Source organism: Labrus bergylta, chromosome 2, assembly GCF_963930695.1.
Source record: "Labrus bergylta chromosome 2, fLabBer1.1, whole genome shotgun sequence".
NCBI classification, from domain to species: domain Eukaryota; kingdom Metazoa; phylum Chordata; class Actinopteri; order Labriformes; family Labridae; genus Labrus; species Labrus bergylta.
The window spans coordinates 34,725,597-34,747,704 of NC_089196.1; the positions used below are offsets into that span (position 1 = coordinate 34,725,597).

At 42.7% G+C, this 22,108-nt stretch overlaps 1 protein-coding gene across 1 annotated transcript in view; it reads left to right on the forward strand.

The window, feature by feature from the left end:
* The window catches only part of LOC136181090 (NLR family CARD domain-containing protein 3-like), a 412,285-nt gene that overhangs the window by 240,609 nt on the left and 149,568 nt on the right, over window positions 1–22,108 (forward strand). Inside the window, exon 10 of the mRNA XM_065961361.1 lies at window positions 19,506–19,679. Coding sequence (XP_065817433.1) covers window positions 19,506–19,679 — 174 coding nt within the window. The remainder of the gene's footprint in view (window positions 1–19,505; window positions 19,680–22,108) is intronic.

Genomic DNA, 22,108 nt, shown 5'->3' on the forward strand with positions numbered 1-22,108 from the left:
CCAGTCAGAGTCAAGTCTGACAAATAAAAATTAAATGCAAACAAAAAAATAGTCAACCTGCACAAAACAGGAGCCAAGCAAGAGCAAAAAACAATCAAGCAAAACAACAATGGGATTTCAAATATATATATTATCACAGGCATCAACCACACTGCAACAAAATGAATGTGAGCACTGTGTGTGCGTGTTTCACAGTCTGTGTTTGTAACTCAAAGTTCAGTCCCTTCCGGCAAAAGTCCGCTCCGGTAACCCACAACCCACAGTTCAGTTCAATGTTCAAACTACAAAACAAAAACTCCGCTCCGGGTTTTACCGCGGGCCTCGAAAACAAATAAGGAAACAAAGTGAAAAGAAAACCAGCGTCTCTCTTCGCGGAGCAACAATCAAAAGACAAAGAAACAAAAGACACAGCAGGTACTCACGGTACCCAAGTTTTTAAGTCAGTCAGTAGTCAAGAGTCAGAGTTGGGCTTTTCTCCTCTGGCATCTCCTGACTCCAGGGAACAGCTGATCCACCAGGAACAGGGAAATAAACAAATCCAACAGGTAGCCGGGCCTGACAGCAACGGACCTCCAGCGACCAAGATTTGAACAAACGGCCATACACGAACTTTCAAACACGCTCTATGCCGAGGTAACCTTCTCCTTCACTGACTTTTTTCCAATGACTGTCCGCCTCGATCACCGGTGACTTGCACCTCTACAAATGCCTTTCCTGGAGGACGGATTCAGTTTGGACGGTTTTTCATTGGAGTGTGAGATGAATGTGGGTGGATGACGGAGGAAGCAATGAATGGAGGTGTGTACAAAGGAGTTCTGACTCTGCAGGCGCTACAGCATCAAAGACACTCTGTTTGTTTGTGACAACTTATTCATGTGAGCAGGTTTTATCTGTGATGAACCTTAACGAGTGACAACTGTGCTGTGGCTCTCTCTCTCTCTCTCTCTCTCTCTCTCTGTATCTCTCTCTCTCTCTCTCTCTCTCTCTCTGTATCTCTCTCTCTCTCTCTCTCTCTGTATCTCTCTCTCTCTCTCTGTATCTCTCTCTCTCTCTCTGTCTCTCTCTCTCTGTATCTCTCTCTCTCTCTCTCTGTCTCTCTCTCTGTATCTCTCTCTCTCTCTCTGTCTCTCTCTCTGTATCTCTCTCTCTTTCTCTCTCTCTCTCTCTCTCTCTAATAACCTGTGTCAAAGTTTCTATGACCTTGAACAGCAATATTAAGAAATAATATAATAATCTCAAACAAAACATAAGTATTGATGTTTTCTTCTGTAATGTGGAACATTTAAATAGAGGTGGCTGGGTTACTGTCCGAGGGAAGCATAGTCGAGAATCGAAGCACACGGTTCCCCACCAACCACTTCACGTTTCAAACTAATTTTCCCCACTCAGCGACACACCGGCTGAGAATAAAACTCTGATTATTGGAGACTCCATAGTCCGAAACGTGAAGCTAGTGAAGTCAGCGGGCATAGTTAGGTGTATACCCGGGGCCAGAGCGGGCGACAACCGGAACTTTTCCTGTGTTAAATCAGCAGATTCTTCATCTAATCTTACTTTCAAACTCTTAACCATGAGTTTGTTAAGGTGCTGTCCAACCCGGCTACTACACTGAGCATGCGCCTGTTCCGTGCGGTTCCCTCCGCCCTTCTGCTGTCTTTTCTTCTGTGTTTCTTTGTTTTTGTCCCTCCCCTCGGCCTCTGATTGGACGAGGCGGCTCTGTTCTTGCTCCGCATTGAGCAGATAAACTGTCCATCAAATGAACAAAGCTTCACAGGAGCAGATAATCTGTCATTAGTCTCCCCAAGGCAGAAAGTTAACTCATTCTATAAACAGAAAACCAAGAGTATTGATAAAAACACAACAATCAATAAAACCAAATCACAAATATCACATATTTATTTATTTTATTCAAACACAGCATGAATAAAACCCAAAATATAAAAACCTGCGTAAAAGAATGTGCAGTTTATGAATCATAAAAGCAACACTTCTGCCTTGTGACACATGCAGTCAGTATTTCAGCAATCCTAGTAACCTCTCTCTGCTGCAGACGGCCTCTTCTCAGTATCCAATCACTTTCTTGTACTTGAGGGCATCTTACTCCAGCATACGTTGAAACTACTTTCTTCTCTGGTGCCGTAGGTGAGGCTATGAACGAAGCTGGGCTCACTGTAGCAGAGGTGTGTGGTGGGCAGCTGGTGACTTATCATCAATGTCGCTCATGAATGATTCTTCTCTTGAATCTTCAATGTGGTAACTAAGTGAGGAGGAATCCTCCTCTACTCTCATCAGTAACAGTGAGCCGTAATAACTGTTGTAGCCACTTTGATGTGTGTTATTGTGTGGCTGGGTGGTAAGTTATGTAAATGTTGTCTGCTGCTACGTCACCTGCGCACCTGGGCACATGTGGTAATTAGTACAGCCACAGGTAGGGAGAAAAGGGAGACACAGGTGAAGGGGGATAGGGAATTAGTGAAAGCCACACTGTTTTTCAACCGTGGGAGTGTGAAGATGTCTGGATCCTCGTCTTTGTTTATGTTTGCGAGCTCGTTTTGTCTATACACCCGTCTTTTTGTTGGTGTGCTTTAAGATCGTTGAAATAAAACTTCCAAATATAATCAACGGTGGACTTTCCCTTTTTTACACACCATGAGTTGGAAATGACTTTGGATTCCCTCAAGTGGCATTTTTTGTTGTTACACTGCCACTAGAATAACAAAAGGTCATGTCATGTCAGTCAATCTCCTTTCTATACTATTTGTAGTGGCAATTTCTTCAAGATTTTTGTACAACTGTCACTGAAGTAAGAGGAGCCAATTTGTTTGTTTCTGATGGATGTTCATTCAATTAAACGTCATCCTTCATGTTTCTCCTCTCAGCTCACATTAACCTTCATGTGTCACCTGAAACAGGTCAACACATTTCCATCACAGCTTCTCTAATGTGCACAGGCTCTGATAGCAGCTGCTGTGACTGTAATGTTAGTAAACAGCGCCCTCTGCTGGCCACAGACACACAGTGATAAAGTCATTCAATGGTACAGCACACTGGAGCCCTGCTTATTCTGAAATGAGGATTACATTAAGACAAGCAGTTAAATATTTAACTTTAATTAAACGGTCAAATATTCAAACAGAACAACGATGAAGATTACATCATGTTTGTCTACAGTTTAACTTTTAATACGTTTTTCATTCATTACACTGTGGACGACTTTAGATTAGATAGGCCTAAGTTTTATTGATGTTACAGTTTTAGAGAAGAACAGATCAACAACAAGGAGGAGGAAGCGTGGAGTTCAACAGGTGGACATCTTTATTCACTTGTTGTTGTTGTTGTTGTTGTTGTTGTTGTTGTTGTTGTTGTTGTTGTTGGCTGCTACAATGAAACTCAACCCCACATTGAAGCCGTGTGGAGTGCCAGTATCAGCCAGCAGTGATTCTACAGCTGCAGTGAGACACGTTTGGCTGAAGGTTCAAGATCACTTTCAGTGTTTTATTACATGTTTAATAAAACTTTGATTTATAAGAAATGTGGGCAGTGTCATTTGAAACCCCGTTGCTATGGTGATAAACATTCTGTGGTTTTTCCTGTTAACGGGACTTTTAACTTTCACTTCCTCCAGTTGTGACACAGATCTGTTCTCCGTGTTGAAGGCAGAGTCCTGTAAAATATTATAATCCTCTGGTTGAAGGTAAGAGACTCTTTTCACTGTTGTTAAGACTCTCTGTTTAATTTAAGTGTCAAAAGAGCTGTAAGCTAACAGTTAGCCACCAGGTTCACTAGCTGCTCTTATGACAGTAGAAGAACAGGGATAGGCCTAAAGATGACTCTCAGTTAGCACGCAGGCTATGCTAACATACTAAAATGCTAACAGAACAGAGAGCAGAGTGAGGAAGGGGAGTCTGTCCTCTTCAGACAGGACTGAGGGTCTCTGAGTGAGTTCAGTGTAAATCAAACTGCAGCTCTGACACATGAGAGGAGCTGAAACATGAGTCACACTGAGCCACTGTCAGCTTTTATTCTTCATGTGTCAAACACACCAATCATGAAAGAGTGAGTGTGATGTTCAGGAAGTGTTCACAGTCTGCAGTCAAAGTACCAAAGTACTTAGTTCTACGTCTCAGTTCAGCTTTGAGACATTTCTCAGAGTAAAGTTGGATCACTTTGACTTCTGTTGTTAAGATATTAGAAGTTAAACTACACAGTGTGAGTGTTGGACTGTAATCTGATATATGAGCACATTTTTATTCCTGATGTGTTCATGTGTACGATCAGGGCTGGACTGACTATCTGACAAACCACGTATTTTCATGAAGGGCCGACGCACCTTGTGACTGATAACGTTAACTTTTAACACCCGGCCCCTAAAGCAGGCACAGCTGTTCATTGATTGGTGGAGCTAGGTAGACATAAAGCTGCCCCCCCTCCCCCTTCCTCTCTGAGTTAAAGGAAGTGAGTCAACATCAGGAAACCACTTCTACACTGAAAGAGGAAGGGGAGGAGGGAGGGGGTCCACTCTCTCAGGCTCACACTCACTGTGCACGCCATGTAAGCGGGAGGAGAGGAGAAATGACAGAGCATTCAGATCCTTATAGATAAGAAAACAGTAGTGAGGGTGAGAAGTTAAACCCTGAAGAACCATGAGAATGTTTATTAATGACATCATACATTTCTTCATACAGACGGACGGATGAAATTTCGACTCAAAGATTAACGCTCACTCTGTGTTACCTCATAGCATGGCATAGCGGTCAAAACAGTGTATGTGCTCTCCGTCCAGCAACACCTGAAAACCAAGTGAAAGTTCCTACCTATAAAGAGTATCACCTTAACCCAAAGGTGACACCTGCTGGAACAATTTGTGTCTTACTCTTCATTCTCCTAAACATGGCTCCTACACAGACTATAATCTGGAAGTCATATCCATAATCGATGCATCCCTAGTTTTAACATATTCTTCTGCAGCAGTAGTATTAACATGCAGCCACAGGTGGAGGGGAGAGAAGTGTGTGATCACCAGGAAGTCAGTCAAAAGCTTCATGGTGGTTTTGGGGGATACTGCAGTGTTTGCATATCAAGGGGCTGAAAGGATGGTGTGTTCATGGATCACAGGACAGATTGGAGGGTCCAGTCCAAATACAGGACTGCTTATTTTTGTCCCAGTCAAGCTCCATGGAGGACAAGTTTAACTGTGAAGATTCTGAAAAGTTTCATATGAAGATGTAATAACTCTTTATTGATCATTCTTCTCAGAGTGCAGCTCTCCCAGCAGGGGGCGCTCTGCTATGGATCAGTGTGAGGACACAGAGGAGGGAGTCCCTCCCTCTAAAACCTCTCTGTGTGAGGAACATGAAGCTCTGAGGTGAGGATCTCTAACTGTCCATGACTCTTCTCCATGTCACAGCTCAACACTCACATCTCTCACCTTCATCATCATCATCATCATCATCATCATCACTGTCTCATCTGCTGCTCACAGTAACTAATAATGTTGTTTTTTTGTATCAGGATGCAGGAACAGAGACCAGACTCTCCTGGACCCAGCTGTGTGTCCATGAAGAGTGACCGGTCTATGAGTCGCTATATTGACTTTAAAGATGGACGTCCTGCTGATGGAAGGTGAGATCTGAAATTGACAAAAAGCTCTGTTCTGCTTTTCTGTAGGCTCACTCTTTCATCCTCAGCCATTTACATCACTCTCAGTCTTCAGTCCATGTTCACCTCTCCCAGGACTCGTACTTTTCTCCTGTTTCTCCTACTTCTCCACCAGAGGTCCTCAGAATTCACCTCCTTCTCTTCTAGGTTTCAATAGCCCAGACCTTCCCTTCTACTCTACTCACCTGTCTTCATTTTCCTCATCAGCTTCATTTAGTTTTCTTACCACTTCATGATCATTGTGTGCTTTGGTTCTATCTTGTGTTTTTTCTTTTGAAGTGTTTGTATTTGAACCCTGACCTGCCTGAAGGCTGTAAAATGTGGAAAATAATCGACAGTGTGATGGACTTTATGACTTCAAAGCAAAAACAGCCCTACTAGAAAGAAGCTAAATATTCTTAGACAAAGTCAAAATAATAGGCCAAACCTTAAAAAGAGACAAATCTGAGGAAAGATTTATTTTTGGGCTTTTTGTTCCGTTATTTAGAGACGGGACAGTAGATAGAGTCAGAAATCAAGGAGAGAGAGAATGGGGAATGACATGCAGGAAAGGAGCCACAGGTCGGATTTGAACCTGAGCCACCCGCTTGGAGGGCTACAGTCTCCCTAGATGGGACACTCACACTAACCGCTAGTCCACCAGCACCCCAATTAAAGCATTTTTATTGAATTAATATATTTGTTTTTCCCTCAGGTAGAATGAAAGTCCTCTCCTTCCTCACTCCCAATGATGACCAAAACAAACAGACATACTGTCCACAATATCAGATTTCATTCACTGAGAGTCTGCTTCTGCACGTCCATTTTAAAGCATGCACCATCAAGGATGGGAGCCATGGTTTAAAAACTGTGATTAGAGGATTATGGTCCACGAGGTGGATGTTGGATGTCCTGACTTTGTCCACAGCCCAGATCCTGAACCTGATGAGGTTCTGCTGGTGAGATGTTGGGCATTGAAAGCTTCAGGTCACGTTCACTAACCTACCTGGTCCATACATCCTGCTGATCCAGCTGACCATTGTATTGATATCTGACTACACTTTCTCCTGGACTACATAGTTTAACACTTGATCCTTGTTTTAGTGAATGGTGTCTGAGTCCAGCTGAGGCATGTTTAGTACATCAGGGATGATGTCATGGTGGTATACTGAAAATTTGGTCCAGTGATCTTGGCAGGACACTGGTGAGCAGATGTATCATGAAGACTGCAGACAAAGATCTTCAAAGCTCTTGAGTGTTTTTACAAACCTTGTAGGATCCATATACTGGACTTACTCACAATATAAAAACTACTGTGATGGTGCAAGCAGCACTTATTCCCATCTGAAGTGATGTCAGTCTGAAGACTTTGTCCCAGAAGTGAGTTCCAGGTTGAGGTTCCTGAAGTTGTTATGGACAAGTTCTTGATCTTGATCTGTTCTGTATCCTAACAGTAGTTGCTGCTCGTTGTAAATGCTGCTCGGTCTCTAAATGTACTATGGAAGGTAGAGCCTTCAGTTTTCAGGCTTGCTCGTGGTACCTACAGTCTCTAAATGTACTATGGGAGGTAGAGCCTCAAGTTTTCAGACTCCTCTCCTCTGGAATCATCTTCCAGCCGGGGTGAGGGAGGGAGACACACTCTGTATTTTTAAGAATAGAATTAAAAGTAACTATACATTTTATAGTTAGGGCTGGCGCTGGTGTGATGGCTTCAAACAAAATCAAGTAGGTAAGCCGCTGCTGAGCGGGTTTAACACACTATCAAATAAAAACAAAAGGCAGGCCGCGGATCCAAAGTCAACTTATAAACTACATTTATTAATAGAAAACTTTTCAGCAAAACTAAACTTCACAAAATAAAATAAACAAACAGATTGCTATATAATGTATATCCTAAGCGGCCCTTTGCAGTCAAAAAACTGTTCCGCTTCCCCACTCTCACTCTCCCCCCAGGTGTCCTTAATCAACTTAAATTACACTGCCAATACGCCAAGGCTCCGCCCCATAGAGGGAGAAATAATGCACAGATACCCCCCAAATCAATTAGCAAAATGTAAAACCAAAATAAGCCAGAATAAACAATAATATAAACAAATAATTCCAAAGTCATTAATGTTTGGCTCTTCACGATTTTTTCACTGTAAATAATTCATATGGCCATTTGGCCACAACATACCGGCCCCTAATTGTTTACACTAAAGCAAAACAATTACCTATCATACATTCAATGGGGCCAAAAAGACAGGAATTAGAAATACTTTACATACATTATCAACATACATTCAAACATTCAATAGTCCATAATAGTCAGGGGGGGTGTGTGTGTTTATGTTTGTATACATTTCTCGGGGGGCCAGAGGTTACCAGCCCCCTTTTAATTAATTAACTGCCCCCAAGAGCAGGCAGAGTTTATCAATAGGTCTCTGTAAGATGCTGCTCTTGGTTTTCACCAAGACGCTCCGGACGAGCCCTTTGGACCCCTGGAATGTCTTTACAACACGGCCCAGGAGCCAAGAGCTCCTCGGTGCTGTGTTGTCCACTATGATGACAAGGTCGTTCAGGCAAAGGTTCCTTTTGGGGTGGTGCCACTTGTTTCGCTGTTGTAAGATTGGAAGATATTCTCTAATCCATCTCCGCCAGAAGAGATCTGCTAGGTACTGTACCTGTCTCCATCTTCTCTGGGAGTACAGGTCTTCCTTCTGAAAGAGTCCAGGCAGCATGATTGGTTTCATTTTGAGTTGAAGGAGGTGGTTTGGTGTAAGGGGTTCAAGGTCGTTAGGATCACTTGACACTGTTGTTATCGGCCTATCGTTCATTATTGCTTCGACCTCACATAGTGCTGTTTGTAAAGTTTCATCATCTAATACTTGCTCCTTTAAGACAGAGTAAAGAATCTTTTTCACAGGTCTGATTAGCCTTTCCCACACTCCACCGTGATGGGCTCCAAATGGTGGGTTGAATATCCATTTTACGCCATCCTTCAGTAATGTATTTTCCACTTTGTGATGATCAAATTTTCTGAGAGTGTCTTTAAGCTCCTTCTGTGCCCCCACAAAATTTGTCCCATTGTCTGTGCGGGTGCTTGTCACTGTTCCTCTGCGACACATGAATCTGCGCAGAGCATAAATGCAGGAATCAGTGTCCAATGAGTTTGCCACTTCTAAGTGTACAGCTCGACTCACAAGGCAAGTAAAGATAACACCCCAGCGTTTAACATTTGACCAGCCCCGCTTCACCTCTATTGGTCCAAAATAATCAATACCCACATGTGTAAAGGGTGGTAGATCTGGAGACACTCTGTCCTCCGGAAGATCAGCCATTTTCTGCTCGCCAACCTTCGCTTGCATGCGGCGGCAGAGGACACAGTTCTTAATAATTCGTCTTGCAGATGAGTTTGCATGAGGCAACCTGAGTGCCCAGTCTGCAGATGGATATTTCACATTAGTAGTTTGGATATGTGAGAGTTTTTGGGTAGTATAATTGGATTCTTTAAGTCTATAGGCATTGCTAACTTGCCTATTCTCCCTCCAACTCCCAGCATGCCTTCATCCACCATTGGGTCCAGGTTACAGATTGCGCTGCTCATTTTCACTTTACTTCCGTTTTCCAACAGTGTGAGTTCCTGTGAGAAAAAGCATCTTTGCTCAAAGAGAATGATTGACCTTTCAGCATTTTTCATGTCTCCTACAGACAGATGTTGTACTTCACAGATTATCTTTAAAAGGTTCATTTTGTCTTTCAGGGTTTTTGCAGATGTCCAGCTAGAGTTTAGGTCAGTTTTTGCAGTTTTTTCTTTGATTTAATAAAAGAAGAAGTTCTCTAAACTTTAAGATCCAAGCAACACCTTTTTGTAGTCTGTTCCATGATGAGTAATACTCAATCAACTTGCTGGTTGGATTTTTCTCCACCATGCTTAGACTATTAACAGATGCCTCGTTTTTTTTTTTTATCTCTGGATCATCGGGAGAAATTTGTCTCAATTTCTTAGGGGTCTCTGGCCAAGCTGTTTCTTGCAGTTCCAGATACTTGCCATCTTGACTCTAGGAAGGGTTCAACATGCAGCCCATGTGATGCCACGTCTGCTGGGTTGTCTTTAGAGCCCACATGTCTCCATTGCTTTTCTTGAGATAGGTCATGGATCACTGAAAGTCTGTTGGCAACAAAAGTGTGGAATCTCTTTGTATGATTATAAATATATCCTAGCACAGAGGTACTGTCTGTCCAGAATATAGAGTCTTTGATTTCTACTTGTAGTTCTCTTTTCAACATCCTGTCCACCTTTACAGCAAGCGTCGCCGCTGTCAGCTCCAACCTGGGGATCGTAATCTGTTTCAGAGGAGTGACCCTGGATTTCCCCATAATGAATACGACATGGACTTGTTCAGCAACATTTGTAAACCTGAGGTAATTCACAGTGCCATAACCCATTTCGCTCGCATCACAGAAGTGATGGAGTTCTGTAGTTCTGATTGGGCCAAAATTCACAGGTTTTATACACCTGTCCACTTGAAATCTGCTGAGCTGATCCAAACCTGTAACCCAGAACTGCCATTGCTTAGTCAGTTTTCCTGGGATGATTTCATCCCATCCACATTTTAATTTGCAGAGTTCTTGGAGTATTTGCCTGGCCTTAAGAATGAAAGGGGCAAGGAATCCCAACGGATCATAGATTGAGCTAACCATGGAAAGAATATCCCTTCTTGTGAGGGCTTTGTTCTTGATGGCGATTTTGAAGGTAAAGGAATCACTTTCAGTATTCCATTGGATCCCAAGAGCCCTTTCAACTGGCAGTTTCTCTCTGTCCAGGTTTAGTTCCTTGAGATTCTTTGCTCTCTGATGTTCAGGAATACTCATCAGAACTTGGCGGCTATTACAGACCCATTTGGTCAATGAGAAGCATCCCTGAGAGCAAGCTTCTTTGAGGTCTCTGATAAGCCTGATGGCTTGATCTACTGTAGCTACTGATTTGAGGCAGTCGTCAACATAGAAATTGTGTTGGATTGATTCAGTTACCTCCTTTTCGTATTTGTAGTTGTTGTGTTCTGCTGTTTGTTTTAGAGCAAAATTGGCAATGCTAGGCGAAGAAACAGCGCCAAAGAGTTGAACCTTCATTCTATAGGCTTCCAAGGGTTTGTTGGTGTCTCCACTAGGCCACCACAGAAACCTGAGAAAGTCCCTATGGTTGTCATTAACCATTACCTGATAGAACATTGCCTCAATATCTGCCATTAAAGCTATTTGTTCCTGGCAAAACCTGATTAGAACTCCAATGAGAGTGTTTGCCAGGTCAGGACCTTGGAAGAGTTCTTTGTTCAAAGATGTGCCTTTGTAGGATGAAGCACAGTCAAACACAACTCTTACTTTTCCTTTCTGACTATGGTAAACACTGTGAATGGTATGTACCATACCTGTCCATCTCTCCGATCTAGCTGTTCCGTTGGCACTTTCTCTGCAAATCCTTTCTTGAACACATCATCCATGAAACTTTTGTACTCCATTGCATAACCTTCATCCCTTTTGAATCTCTTAAGAAGATTTAAGATGCGCTGTTCTGCCATTTCATAGTTGTCAGGCATTACAGTCTCTTTGTTGCGAAAAGGCAAAGGTAGGTCAAAGTGTCCATCTTTTTGTACAACTGAGGTTGATGCGATCTTCATGAATCTTCTGTCCTCATCTGACATTTCATTTTTCTCTTCACAGGCCTTTTCAGGGAAGTCCTGATTATATTGTCTTATCAGGAGATCCTTTAGTTGACCAACTGATATTCGATTGGCCATTGCTACCACGGGTCCAGATTCCACAGCAGAACAAGAATAAAGTGGCCCATTTACCACCCATCCAAACACTGCCTTGACTGCATATGGTCCATTTCCTTGGCTATTTATTATGTCCCATAGTTCCATTGCTTTAGGCACATCAACTGCTATTAGAAGATCAATATCAGCATCAATTTCATTCAGTTGTATTCTGTTTAGATATGGCCATCTTTCGAGATCCTTAGAGGTAGGTATATTCTCCTTTGAGACAGGTATCTTACTTTGTGTGAACACTTTGGGTAGGTTAAGGTAGGTGCTGCCCTCCAAGTTACCTATCTCCAATCCAGTGAGTTCATAACTCTTTACAGGCCTTTCCTGCCCCATGGTTTTTAAGACAACCGTAGTTCGCCTTGCTTTAGGGTTCAGCTGCTTCATCAGATGCTCTGTGCAAAATGATGCAGAGCTGCCAGGATCGAGGAATGCATAAGTTGAGATGAATTTATTCCCTTTATCAACTTTTACTCTGACTGGCACAATGGCTAATGCGCAGTCCCTACCGGCCCCAGTTACTTCATCTGCTGAAACAAGAGCACTGCTGACGGATGTTTCTTTTGTTTTGGTAGGGCTAGCATTAGGTTTGAGTTCTTGATATGTTGTTCCTATGCCTTCTATGTGTGTATACAATTGTTGGGTGATTCCTGTTACACTTTTGACATGTCAGCCTTCGTTTGCAGTTTTTGCTCATATGTCCTTTTATTAAACATCCAAAGCAGTGACCATTTGTTTTTAGGAAATCAACCTTTTTCTTTTGTGGAAGGACTTTAAATTTTACACAATCTGTTACTACATGCTTGTCTTTACAGAAAGTGCATTGAGAAGCAGGACTGCCACCTGCTGGCAGCTGTTTGAATGTGCAGTGCTGTCCCATACCTGGGTGTGAAGCACTGCCTTGAAAGTCTGTTGTTAATATAGTAGCAAAGCTGCTGCCTTGGCTCTTATGTGCTTTTAGGTTCACTGTTTGGTTTCTTGTTACCATCCTTTTGTTTGACAGGTGGTGGTCTTGAATATCTCCAAACAATGGATCCAGAAGTATATTTGCTTGTTTTTCCATGAATTCCACAAGGTGTTGGAATCTAGCTCTCCTGTTTGTTCTTTGCAAAACCTCATAGGCTGCCATTCGCCATCTTTCTCGAAATTTATAAGGAAGTTTGGATGCGATCGACCTTAAAGTTGAGGGAATATCAAGCTCCTCCATGTGCTGCAAATCCTGCATAGCATTACAGCATATGCATTCAGCGCTCCTCCATCAGAATCAGATATTGACCAAGATGGCGGCGCGAGCGCATCGCGAGGCCCAGCGTCTCTCTCAGATTTGCAATTTTGCAGTAATTTTATTGTTAATTTCGGGTCTGTTCGCACGGAACAGCCTCGCCTTAACATCCTACACCCGACAGGAAGTTTTGGATATCGGAATACACCTCCCTGACGATTTAATCAACAATCTTCGACTCATCCCTGAGATCGCCAAAACACCCGAGGCTACGCACTCTACCCGGCCGGGCGGAAGTGCTCGCAGGCGGCGTCGAGACCGTAAACAAAGGCGGGGGAAGCGCGGAGGTACAAGGGCTAAGCTAAAGCTAACACCGCACCGTCTCCCGTTACCCAGCATTTTCCTCGCTAATGTGCGGTCTTTGGTGAACAAAACAACATTTATAGTTGCAGGTGATTTTAATCACTCAAACTTAAAGGCAGTGCTCCCTAAATTTCACCAGCATGTTTCCTGCAATACAAGAGGAAACAAAACCAGCAAGACGAAGGAGATCATCGTGGACTTCAGGAGAGAAAGAGGAAGCACGCACAACCCCATTCACATCAACGGGATGGCTGTTGAACGTGTCTCCAGCTTCAAGTTCCTGGGGACCCACATCACAGAGGACCTCTCCTGGTCCACAAACACCTCCAGTCTGGTTAAGAAGGCTCATCAACGCCTCTTTTTCCTGAGGACACTGAAGAGACACCACCTGTCTTCAGCTGTACTGATGAACTTCTACCGCTGTGTGATCGAGAGCATCCTGACCAGCAGTGTCTCAGTCTGGTACGGAAACTGCTCTGTCGCAGACCGTAAGGCGCTACAGCGGGTGGTAAAAACCGCCCAGCGCATCACAAGGTGTCCACTTCCTGCCATTGAGGATGTCCAAAGAAAACGCTGTCTGCGGCGAGCTCATGGCATCCTTAAAGACTCCTCCCACCCTGCCCACAGACTGTTTACCCTCCTGCCCTCCGGCAGGCGCTTCAGAAGCCTCTAGACCAGAACCAGCAGACTGAGGAACAGCTTTTTCCCCAGAGCTGTTTCTCTACTGAACTCTACCCCCCGAACTCTGAACTCTGTCTCTCTCTCTCTCTCTCTCCCTCTCTCTCTCCGCACCCTGCTGACCCCCCTTTCCCCTGCATATCACCTCACACCCATCATCCCCCCACCACTCCTCCTGGTCACACACACACATCTCTCATCCATCTGTATTATTGTATTATAGTATGTTCATATTATGTCCATATTCTTTATATTATCTGTAAACTAGTATAACATGCTCACTGCATCTTAATCTGTATAGTATTAGTATAGCATGCTCACTGCATCTTAATCTGTATATTATTAGTATAGCATGCTCACTGCATCTTAATCTGTATATTATTAGTATAGCATGCTCACTGCACCTTAATCTGTATATTATAATCCTAAGAATACACTTATTTTGTAGCATTACTTATTTATAGCATTTATTTATATTTATTGCATCCCATTAATCCAGCCATCCAGATTTACCTAATAATTCACTTTTTTTGTCTACATCTGTAAATTTTGCAATTACTGTACATAGCACAGACTCTTGCACTCAATTACTGTACATAGCACAGACTCTTGCACTTTCTGCTTATTTGCACTTCTGGTGAGATGCCAAACCTCATTTCGTTACTCTATACTTGTATATGTGTAATGACAATAAAGTTGAATCTCATCTCATCTCATCTCATCTCATCATCAGCTTTAATAAGCATCCATTTCAATGCCTTTTCCAAATAAGCACAGGATATTTTGATTTCGTCCCCATAGGGCTCCTTTAATAGTTGTTTGGCTTTTATAAAACCTCTTTGTGCGTCCATATGTAGACAGCTTCGGACAAGACTTTTAGGCTGGCCTGAGGTGTATTGCTCAAGAAAATAGAGCCTATCCTGGCTGCTATTGGTTTTATCCTCAATAAGGTGCTTAAACGCCTGCATAAAAGATTTATATGCCATAGGATCACCATTAAATATTGTTATCTTCATAGTCGGCAGCATGGCTATTTTTTGTTGCATTATTATAAGTTCAGCAATGTCGTTCTGTCTTTGCCCTGTGTTAATGTTATCATGATTGTCATGGCTACAGACTGAGTCATCCATACTGTGTAACCTGGAAGGCATTGAATGTTTAGTTGATTGTGAAGGGTTGTGAAAATCGCTTTGATGATGCATTGTTTCAACAGTTTTCTGAAGGGGTGTTTTAGGCACTGCACCCATTCTCATAAACTCCACCGGTGTGACCTCAGGATTCATAAAGTCTATTTTCCTTTGTCTATTTTCATCCAGATATGCATTCATTCCATCCAATCGAGTTTCTTCCTCCACTCTAGGTCCTGGGTACATTTCATCCATTTGAGTGTTTTGGAGAATCTTCATTTTGGCAGCTGATGCTGCAATTTCTGCGTTGAGCTCCATGTTCTCCAATTATGTCTTCAACTTTGCTTCTTGCAGTAACAGTGCATGTTTGTCCTTTAGGACAGCAGGGCAGCATTTTCAGCAGCTGCCTTCCTACATGCCAATGATGCTGAGGAAGAAGCCTTTGATCCTCTTGATTTTCTTGACACATTAGAGATGCTGTCCTGAGGTTCAATCCTCAATTGTGCAATTTGTTCCTTTTTCCATATTTCAACCTCTTTCACACAATATTTAAAGTTAATCATCCTAGGCTCAAATTTTCCTTTACAGGATGCTTTGAGAGCTTTTAACATTTCTTCTGCCTCTGCAGAGGTCTTGGGAATTTCCATGCTTTATTTTATTTATCACTCGTTATTATGATGACAGTTTTGTTTATTTATTTTTTGCGGAGCGCAGCAAGACGTCATTTTGTGATGCTCCCTTGCTTACGGAGCATGTTTAGCCTATATTGCATTGCATTTAGATCAGCGCCGTTCGTCAACTCTTTAAACACAGCCCACATCCATAAACACGTTAATTTGCACTCATCTTCAGTCTGTTCATATCGTCTCTTGTATTTTAATTCTCATCCAACATTTCCGACATGTCATACAAAGCGTTGAACGCCGATCCATTCATCATTTATTTGTTTACTCACGACCGGACCAGTGTTTCCTCTCTGGCGTCTTGTCCTGTTCACAGTGTGTTTCTTCTTGATCGTAGCAGAGTTTTTTGACTTAATGTGATGGCTTCAAACAAAATCAATTAGGTAAGCCGCTGCTGAGCGGGTTTAACACGCTATCAAATAAAAACAAAAGGCAGCCCCGGATCCAAAGTCAACTTATAAACTACATTTATTAATAGAAAACTTCTCAGCAAAAATGAACTTCACAAAATAAAATAAACAAACAGATCGCTATATAATGTATATCCTAAGTGGCCCTTTGCAGTCAAAAAACTGTTCCGCTTCCCCACTCTCACTCTCCCCCCAGGTGTCCTTAATCAACTTAAATTCCACTGCCGATACGTCGCAGCTCCGCCCCATAGAGGGAGAAATAATGCACAGATACCCCCTAAATCAATTAACAAAATGTAAAACCAAAATAAGCCAGAATAAACAATAATATAAACAAATAATTCTAAAGTCATTAATGTTTGGCTCTTTACGATTTTTTCACTGTAAAAAAATCATATTGCCATTTGGCCACAACAGCTGGTGTAGACCAGCTCCTAGTTATGCTGCTATAGGCTTAGACTACTGGGGGAACTGGCACCTTGAGCTCCTATCTCTCTCTCTCTCTCTCTCTCTCTCTCTCTCTCTCTCTCTCTCTCTCTCTCTCTCTCTCTCTCTCTCTGTGAGATCATATTACTGCATGTTGCTATCTGTAAATCTCAGTTACTAACCACAGCATCTTTCCTAGCTGTGTTTATGTTTAAGTCGTCTTCTGTTAACTTTACTTTCATCAGTCTAAAGAATTTGAGGACAGACACAGTGTTGGCTGTATTCTGAGTGAGATACTGTTCTAATAGAAACAGAGAGAACTGTGGAGAACTTCACCTCTGCCTCCTGATTACTGATTATCCATCTGCCAGTTTAAACTGGAACAATCTGATTAAAAATGATCTTTGTTCTAAATGCTTTCATTAACCAGCTGTTTGTTTGTTTGTATCAGGATGCAGGAACAGAGACCAGACTCTCCTGGACCCAGCTGTGTGTCCATGAAGAGTGACAACTCTAATGATCGTCTTATTGACTTTAAAGATGGACGTCCTGCTGATGGAAGGTGAGAATTAAAAATCAAGTAAATGTTCTGACTATGTTGTTTAAAGACTCATATCTTAGCTCAGAGTTTCATTATATATATCCTGTTGTTTTCTTGTGTAATATGTCCTGTCACAGAGTTCAACAGGAGAGCTCCAACGTTCACAGAGATCAATCAGACCAGCAGAATCCAACAGACCTGGACTCCATCTTTATGGTGTGTTCAACACACTGTTAATTAATATACTACCATTACAATAATTTAATTCTAAGTTATTGTTCTGTTTAGACCAGCTGACCTGCAGACTGACAGATGAACCACATGTTGAGTTCTACCAGTTTATATTAAATATCCAGTGTCTCCTTCTGTTCCAGCTGCTGGAGGAGAACATCATCACCTTTGTGAAGAACGAGCTGAAGAGAGTCCAGAGGGTTCTGAGTCCAGATTACCCAGAATGCTTAGAGAGTCAGAGTGAGGATGAAGAGCAGGGGAGAAACTGTAAAGAGGCATTTTTGAAGATCACTCTGCACTTCCTGAGGAGGATGAAGCAGGAGGAGCTGGCTGACTGTCTGCAGAGCAGTAAGAACATTTTAACAGATTTAGTATTTTAGAAAAAGGACAAAGAGGTTTAAAGTTCCAAACTCAGATAGTCATGTGATCTATATCAGGATCTGTTCATTGATTTCAGTTCTTTCTTTTTTCAGGAACAGTCGCTGCAGAGTGCCGGCGTAAACTCAAATCTAACCTGAAGGAGAAGTTCCAGTGTGTGTTTGAGGGGATTGCTAAAGCAGGAAACCCAACCCTTCTGAACCAGATCTACACAGAGCTCTACATCACAGAGGGAGGGACTGGAGAGGTCAATGATGAACACGAGGTCAGACAGATTGAAACAGCATCCAGGAAACCAGACAGACCAGAAACAACCATCAGACAAGGAGACATCTTTAAAGTCTCACCTGGAAGAGATGAACCAATCAGAAGAGTGATGACAAAGGGAGTGGCTGGCATCAGGAAAACAGTCTTAACACAGAAGTTCACTCTGGACTGGGCTGAAGACAAAGACAACCAGGACATACACTTCACATTTCCATTCACTTTCAGAGAGCTGAATGTGCTGAAAGAGAAAAAGTTCAGCTTGGTGGAACTTGTTCATCACTTCTTTCCTGAAACCAAAGAAGCAGGAATCTGCAGGTTTGAAGAGTTCCAGGTTGTGTTCATCTTTGACGGTCTGGATGAGTGTCGACTTCCTCTGGACTTTAAAAACAACGAGACCCTGACTGATGTCACAGAGTCCACCTCAGTGGATGTGCTGCTGACTAACCTCATCAGGGGGAAACTGCTTCCCTCTGCTCACCTCTGGATAACTACAAGACCTGCAGCAGCCAATCAGATCCCTCCTGAGTGTGTTGACATGGTGACAGAGGTCAGAGGGTTCACTGACCCACAGAAGGAGGACTACTTCAGGAAGAGATTCAGAAATGAGGATCGGGCCAGCAGAATCATCTCCCACATCAAGACATCCAGAAGCCTCCACATCATGTGCCACATCCCAGTCTTCTGCTGGATCACTGCTACAGTTCTGGAGGATGTGCTGAAGACCAGAGAGGGAGGAGAGCTGCCCAAGACCCTGACTGAGATGTACATCCACTTCCTGGTGGTTCAGTCCAAACTGAAGAACATCAAGTATGATGGAGGAGCTGAGACAGATCCACACTGGAGTCCAGAGAGCAGGAAGATGATTAAGTCTCTGGGAAAACTGGCTTTTGAGCAGCTGCAGAAAGGAAACCTGATCTTCTATGACTCAGACCTGACAGAGTGTGGCATCGATATCAGAGCAGCCTCAGTGTACTCAGGAGTGTTCACACAGATCTTTAAAGAGGAGAGAGGACTGTAACAGGACAAGGTGTTCTGCTTCATCCATCTGAGTGTTCAGGAGTTTCTGGCTGCTCTTCATGTCCATCTGACCTTCATCAACTCTGGAGACAATCTGATGTCAGAAGATCAAACAACATCCTGGTGGTCTAAAGTATTCAGAGAAAAACCTGACCCAACACATTTATATCAGAGTGCTGTGGTCCAGGCCTTACTGAGTCCTAATGGACACCTGGACTTGTTCCTCCGCTTCCTCCTCGGTCTTTCTCTAGAGACCAATCAGAATCTCATACGAGGTCTGCTGACACACACAGGAAGTGGCTCAAAGACCAATCAGGAAACAGTCAAGTACATCAAGGAGAAGATCAGTGAGGATCTGTCTGCAGAGAAAAGCATCAATCTGTTCCACTGTCTGAATGAACTGAATGATCGTTCTCTAGTGGAGGAGATCCAACAGTCCCTGAGATCAGGACGTCTCTCCACAGATAAACTGTCTGCTGCTCAGTGGTCAGCTCTGGTCTTCATCTTAATGTCATCAGAAAAAGATCTGGACGTGTTTGACCTGAAGAAATACTCTGCTTCAGAGGAGGCTCTTCTGAGGCTGCTGCCTGTGATCAAAGCTTCAAACAAAGCTCTGTACGTGCTCACATAACTATCGAGTTCAAATGTAGTTCTCTTCATTCAGAAATAACAACTATAGTTTGTAATTGCTTTCATTTGTGTTCTTCTGAATCCTCTTCAGGCTGAGTGGCTGTAACCTCTCAGAGAGAAGCTGTGAAGCTCTGTCCTCAGTCCTCAGCTCCCAGTCCTCTAGTCTGAGAGAGCTGGACCTGAGCAACAACAACCTGCAGGATTCAGGAGTGAAGCTGCTGTGTAGTGGTTTAAAGACTCTACACTGTTCACTGGAAACGCTCAGGTAAGGACTTATTCATGTGAAAGTTTACCCAATAAACTTAAATGTACTTAGTTTATTTGATATTTTGATTAACTTACCAAACATATCCTCTTCAGGCTGAGTGGTTGCAACCTCTCAGAGAGAAGCTGTGAAGCTCTGTCCTCAGTCCTCAGCTCCCAGTCCTCTAGTCTGAGAGAGCTGGACCTGAGCAACAACAACCTGCTTGATTTAGGAGTGACGCTGCTGTCTACTGGATTAAAGAGTCCACTCTGTAGACTGGACACTCTCAGGTTAGTGTGCTGCTGATCCACATTATTCATCTAAGATCATGTTTTCTTGATGAATCATTTATTAAATTGTCCTTGGTGGTGGTTTAAAGTTTTCCTGTATGTTACCACATTAAATCTGTAAAGCTCTGAGCTCGTTCTATAGCTCTCAGTCTATTAGTCTGAGGAAGCTGGACTGGAATAAAGAAAGTTAAATATGAAGTTCTTTCCCCACCAACAAACAAACCATGGATAATGTTTGGAACATAAAGAACTAAAGAATCTTTATTTCAGATGAAACAGTTCAGAACTGTTTCTACATCACTGCTGATGTCAAAGCAGTCTGTGTGTTTATCTCACGCTCTGTCTTACCTTCACTATTTGTCACCAGAGTAAATATTGATTAGTATCAGATTATGAAGTCTATTCTGTTCAGCTGCATGGTTATGACGGGATGTTACTGGTAAAACAGAGAAGAATGGACCAATGGATGTTAAGTATGTTGTGTGTGTGTGTGTGTGTGTGTGTGTGTGTGTGTGTGTGTGTGTGTGTGTGTGTGTGTGTGTGTGTGTGTGTAGTCTGTCAGGTTGTCTGATCACAGAAGAAGGTTGTGCGTCTCTGGCCTCAGCTCTACATCCACCGTTCATCATTACGCACGAGTATATCTGCAATGTTTACATGTTTACAGGACCAACACTGATTTCTTCATATAGTGGCAGAGAGGACACGTCAGTCAGCATTCTCCCTCACTCTATCATATTATTAATCAAAGGTTTGATCAACCAACAAAAACTTTGAATTGTTGGCCACATATTTTCGTGGGCATCTCCGTCTGCACTGTGACTAATTATGATCAAATATATGGCTTAATGATCGTGTCAGAGATGCCCCGACTTAATGTCCACACTTGAATTATTTACAGAATAAATACATGCAGCTGATGAAGATGTGCTGAGTATGGAGGAGGTGAAATGTGTGAAGACATCGCCATGTCTCTGTGCACTCTTTATTAAAACTAAAAATCACAATTGATGATAAATGCAAGATATTGAAATATATGAATGAAAACTGGAGGCTCTATGGTCTTTGTGTTAGTCTAATGTTTAACTCTACATCAGTGATTACATTAGTGTATAAGTCCGGTCCTCTGAGGTCCGTCCGGGATAATGAAGGCGAGACGGCGCTGATGCAATATCTATGTGACGGACTTTTATTTTTTATTTTTATTTTATGTTTATATATTGTCATAATGAAAGTTACTTATTGGAAACGGCTCACTACATGTGCGATTATAGCCTAAATAAAACCATCGGTTTGAATGATTGTGATGACGTGGATCTGTCAGTAAAGTTTGATATTTAGTGAAATAGGTTTGCTTTGTTGTTAAGGGAGCGAGCATTCTGCAGCATAAATGAGGCGGTGGTGTATTCTGAAGCAGAGGGGGAGAGAGGAGTGGTTCTGTCAACACACACAACAACAGGTATCAGGTTTCTGCTGTGCACGTGTGATTTGTTGTGATGATGGCGCCGGTCAGACACTACAGTGGGGATAGCATGGTCAGTGTAAACAAACTTGCATCGGGCAGCCCTATGCACGTAGTGAGGACGGCGCAGGAGTCCAAAAGATTTAATGGAAGCAAGGTTGTCTGGAGAGAAGTGGCAGGCAAGATTCCGGAGTTGCAGAGCGGAGTATGTTAGTAGTACCATGTCCGCAGCAGGGAGAGCAGCTGCTAGCCGCAGGCTGAAAGCCGCAAGCTACCGGGCGCCAGCCGGGGTCAGGAAAACCGCAGGAATGAGAGCCAAACCAGGATAAGGAAAGGACCAATTTTGTGGCAGACGGGGGACCCGTCAGTTTACACAAACTGAAAGCAGCAGCAAAGTCGATCTGTTTGCAGACTGTTAGTAGAGGATAAGTAGGAGGGAGAAGCATAGATAGCACAAAAGAAACACCATTTTTGTCATGGATCGTGAAGCGGCGACATACACGCCAGCGTCCTCGCTCAACCGGAACTTTTATAACATCCCAATCATCCTTTTATGTGCATTAAACACACTGAGCTGGAAGTAACACAAAGTGATGATAAAAGTGAGGGTGATGGAAACTCATGAGAGTTTAAATATTAAATAGAAAATGTAAACTGAAATAAAAGTGATAATCCAGTGAATAGAAAATCACCATTCATCA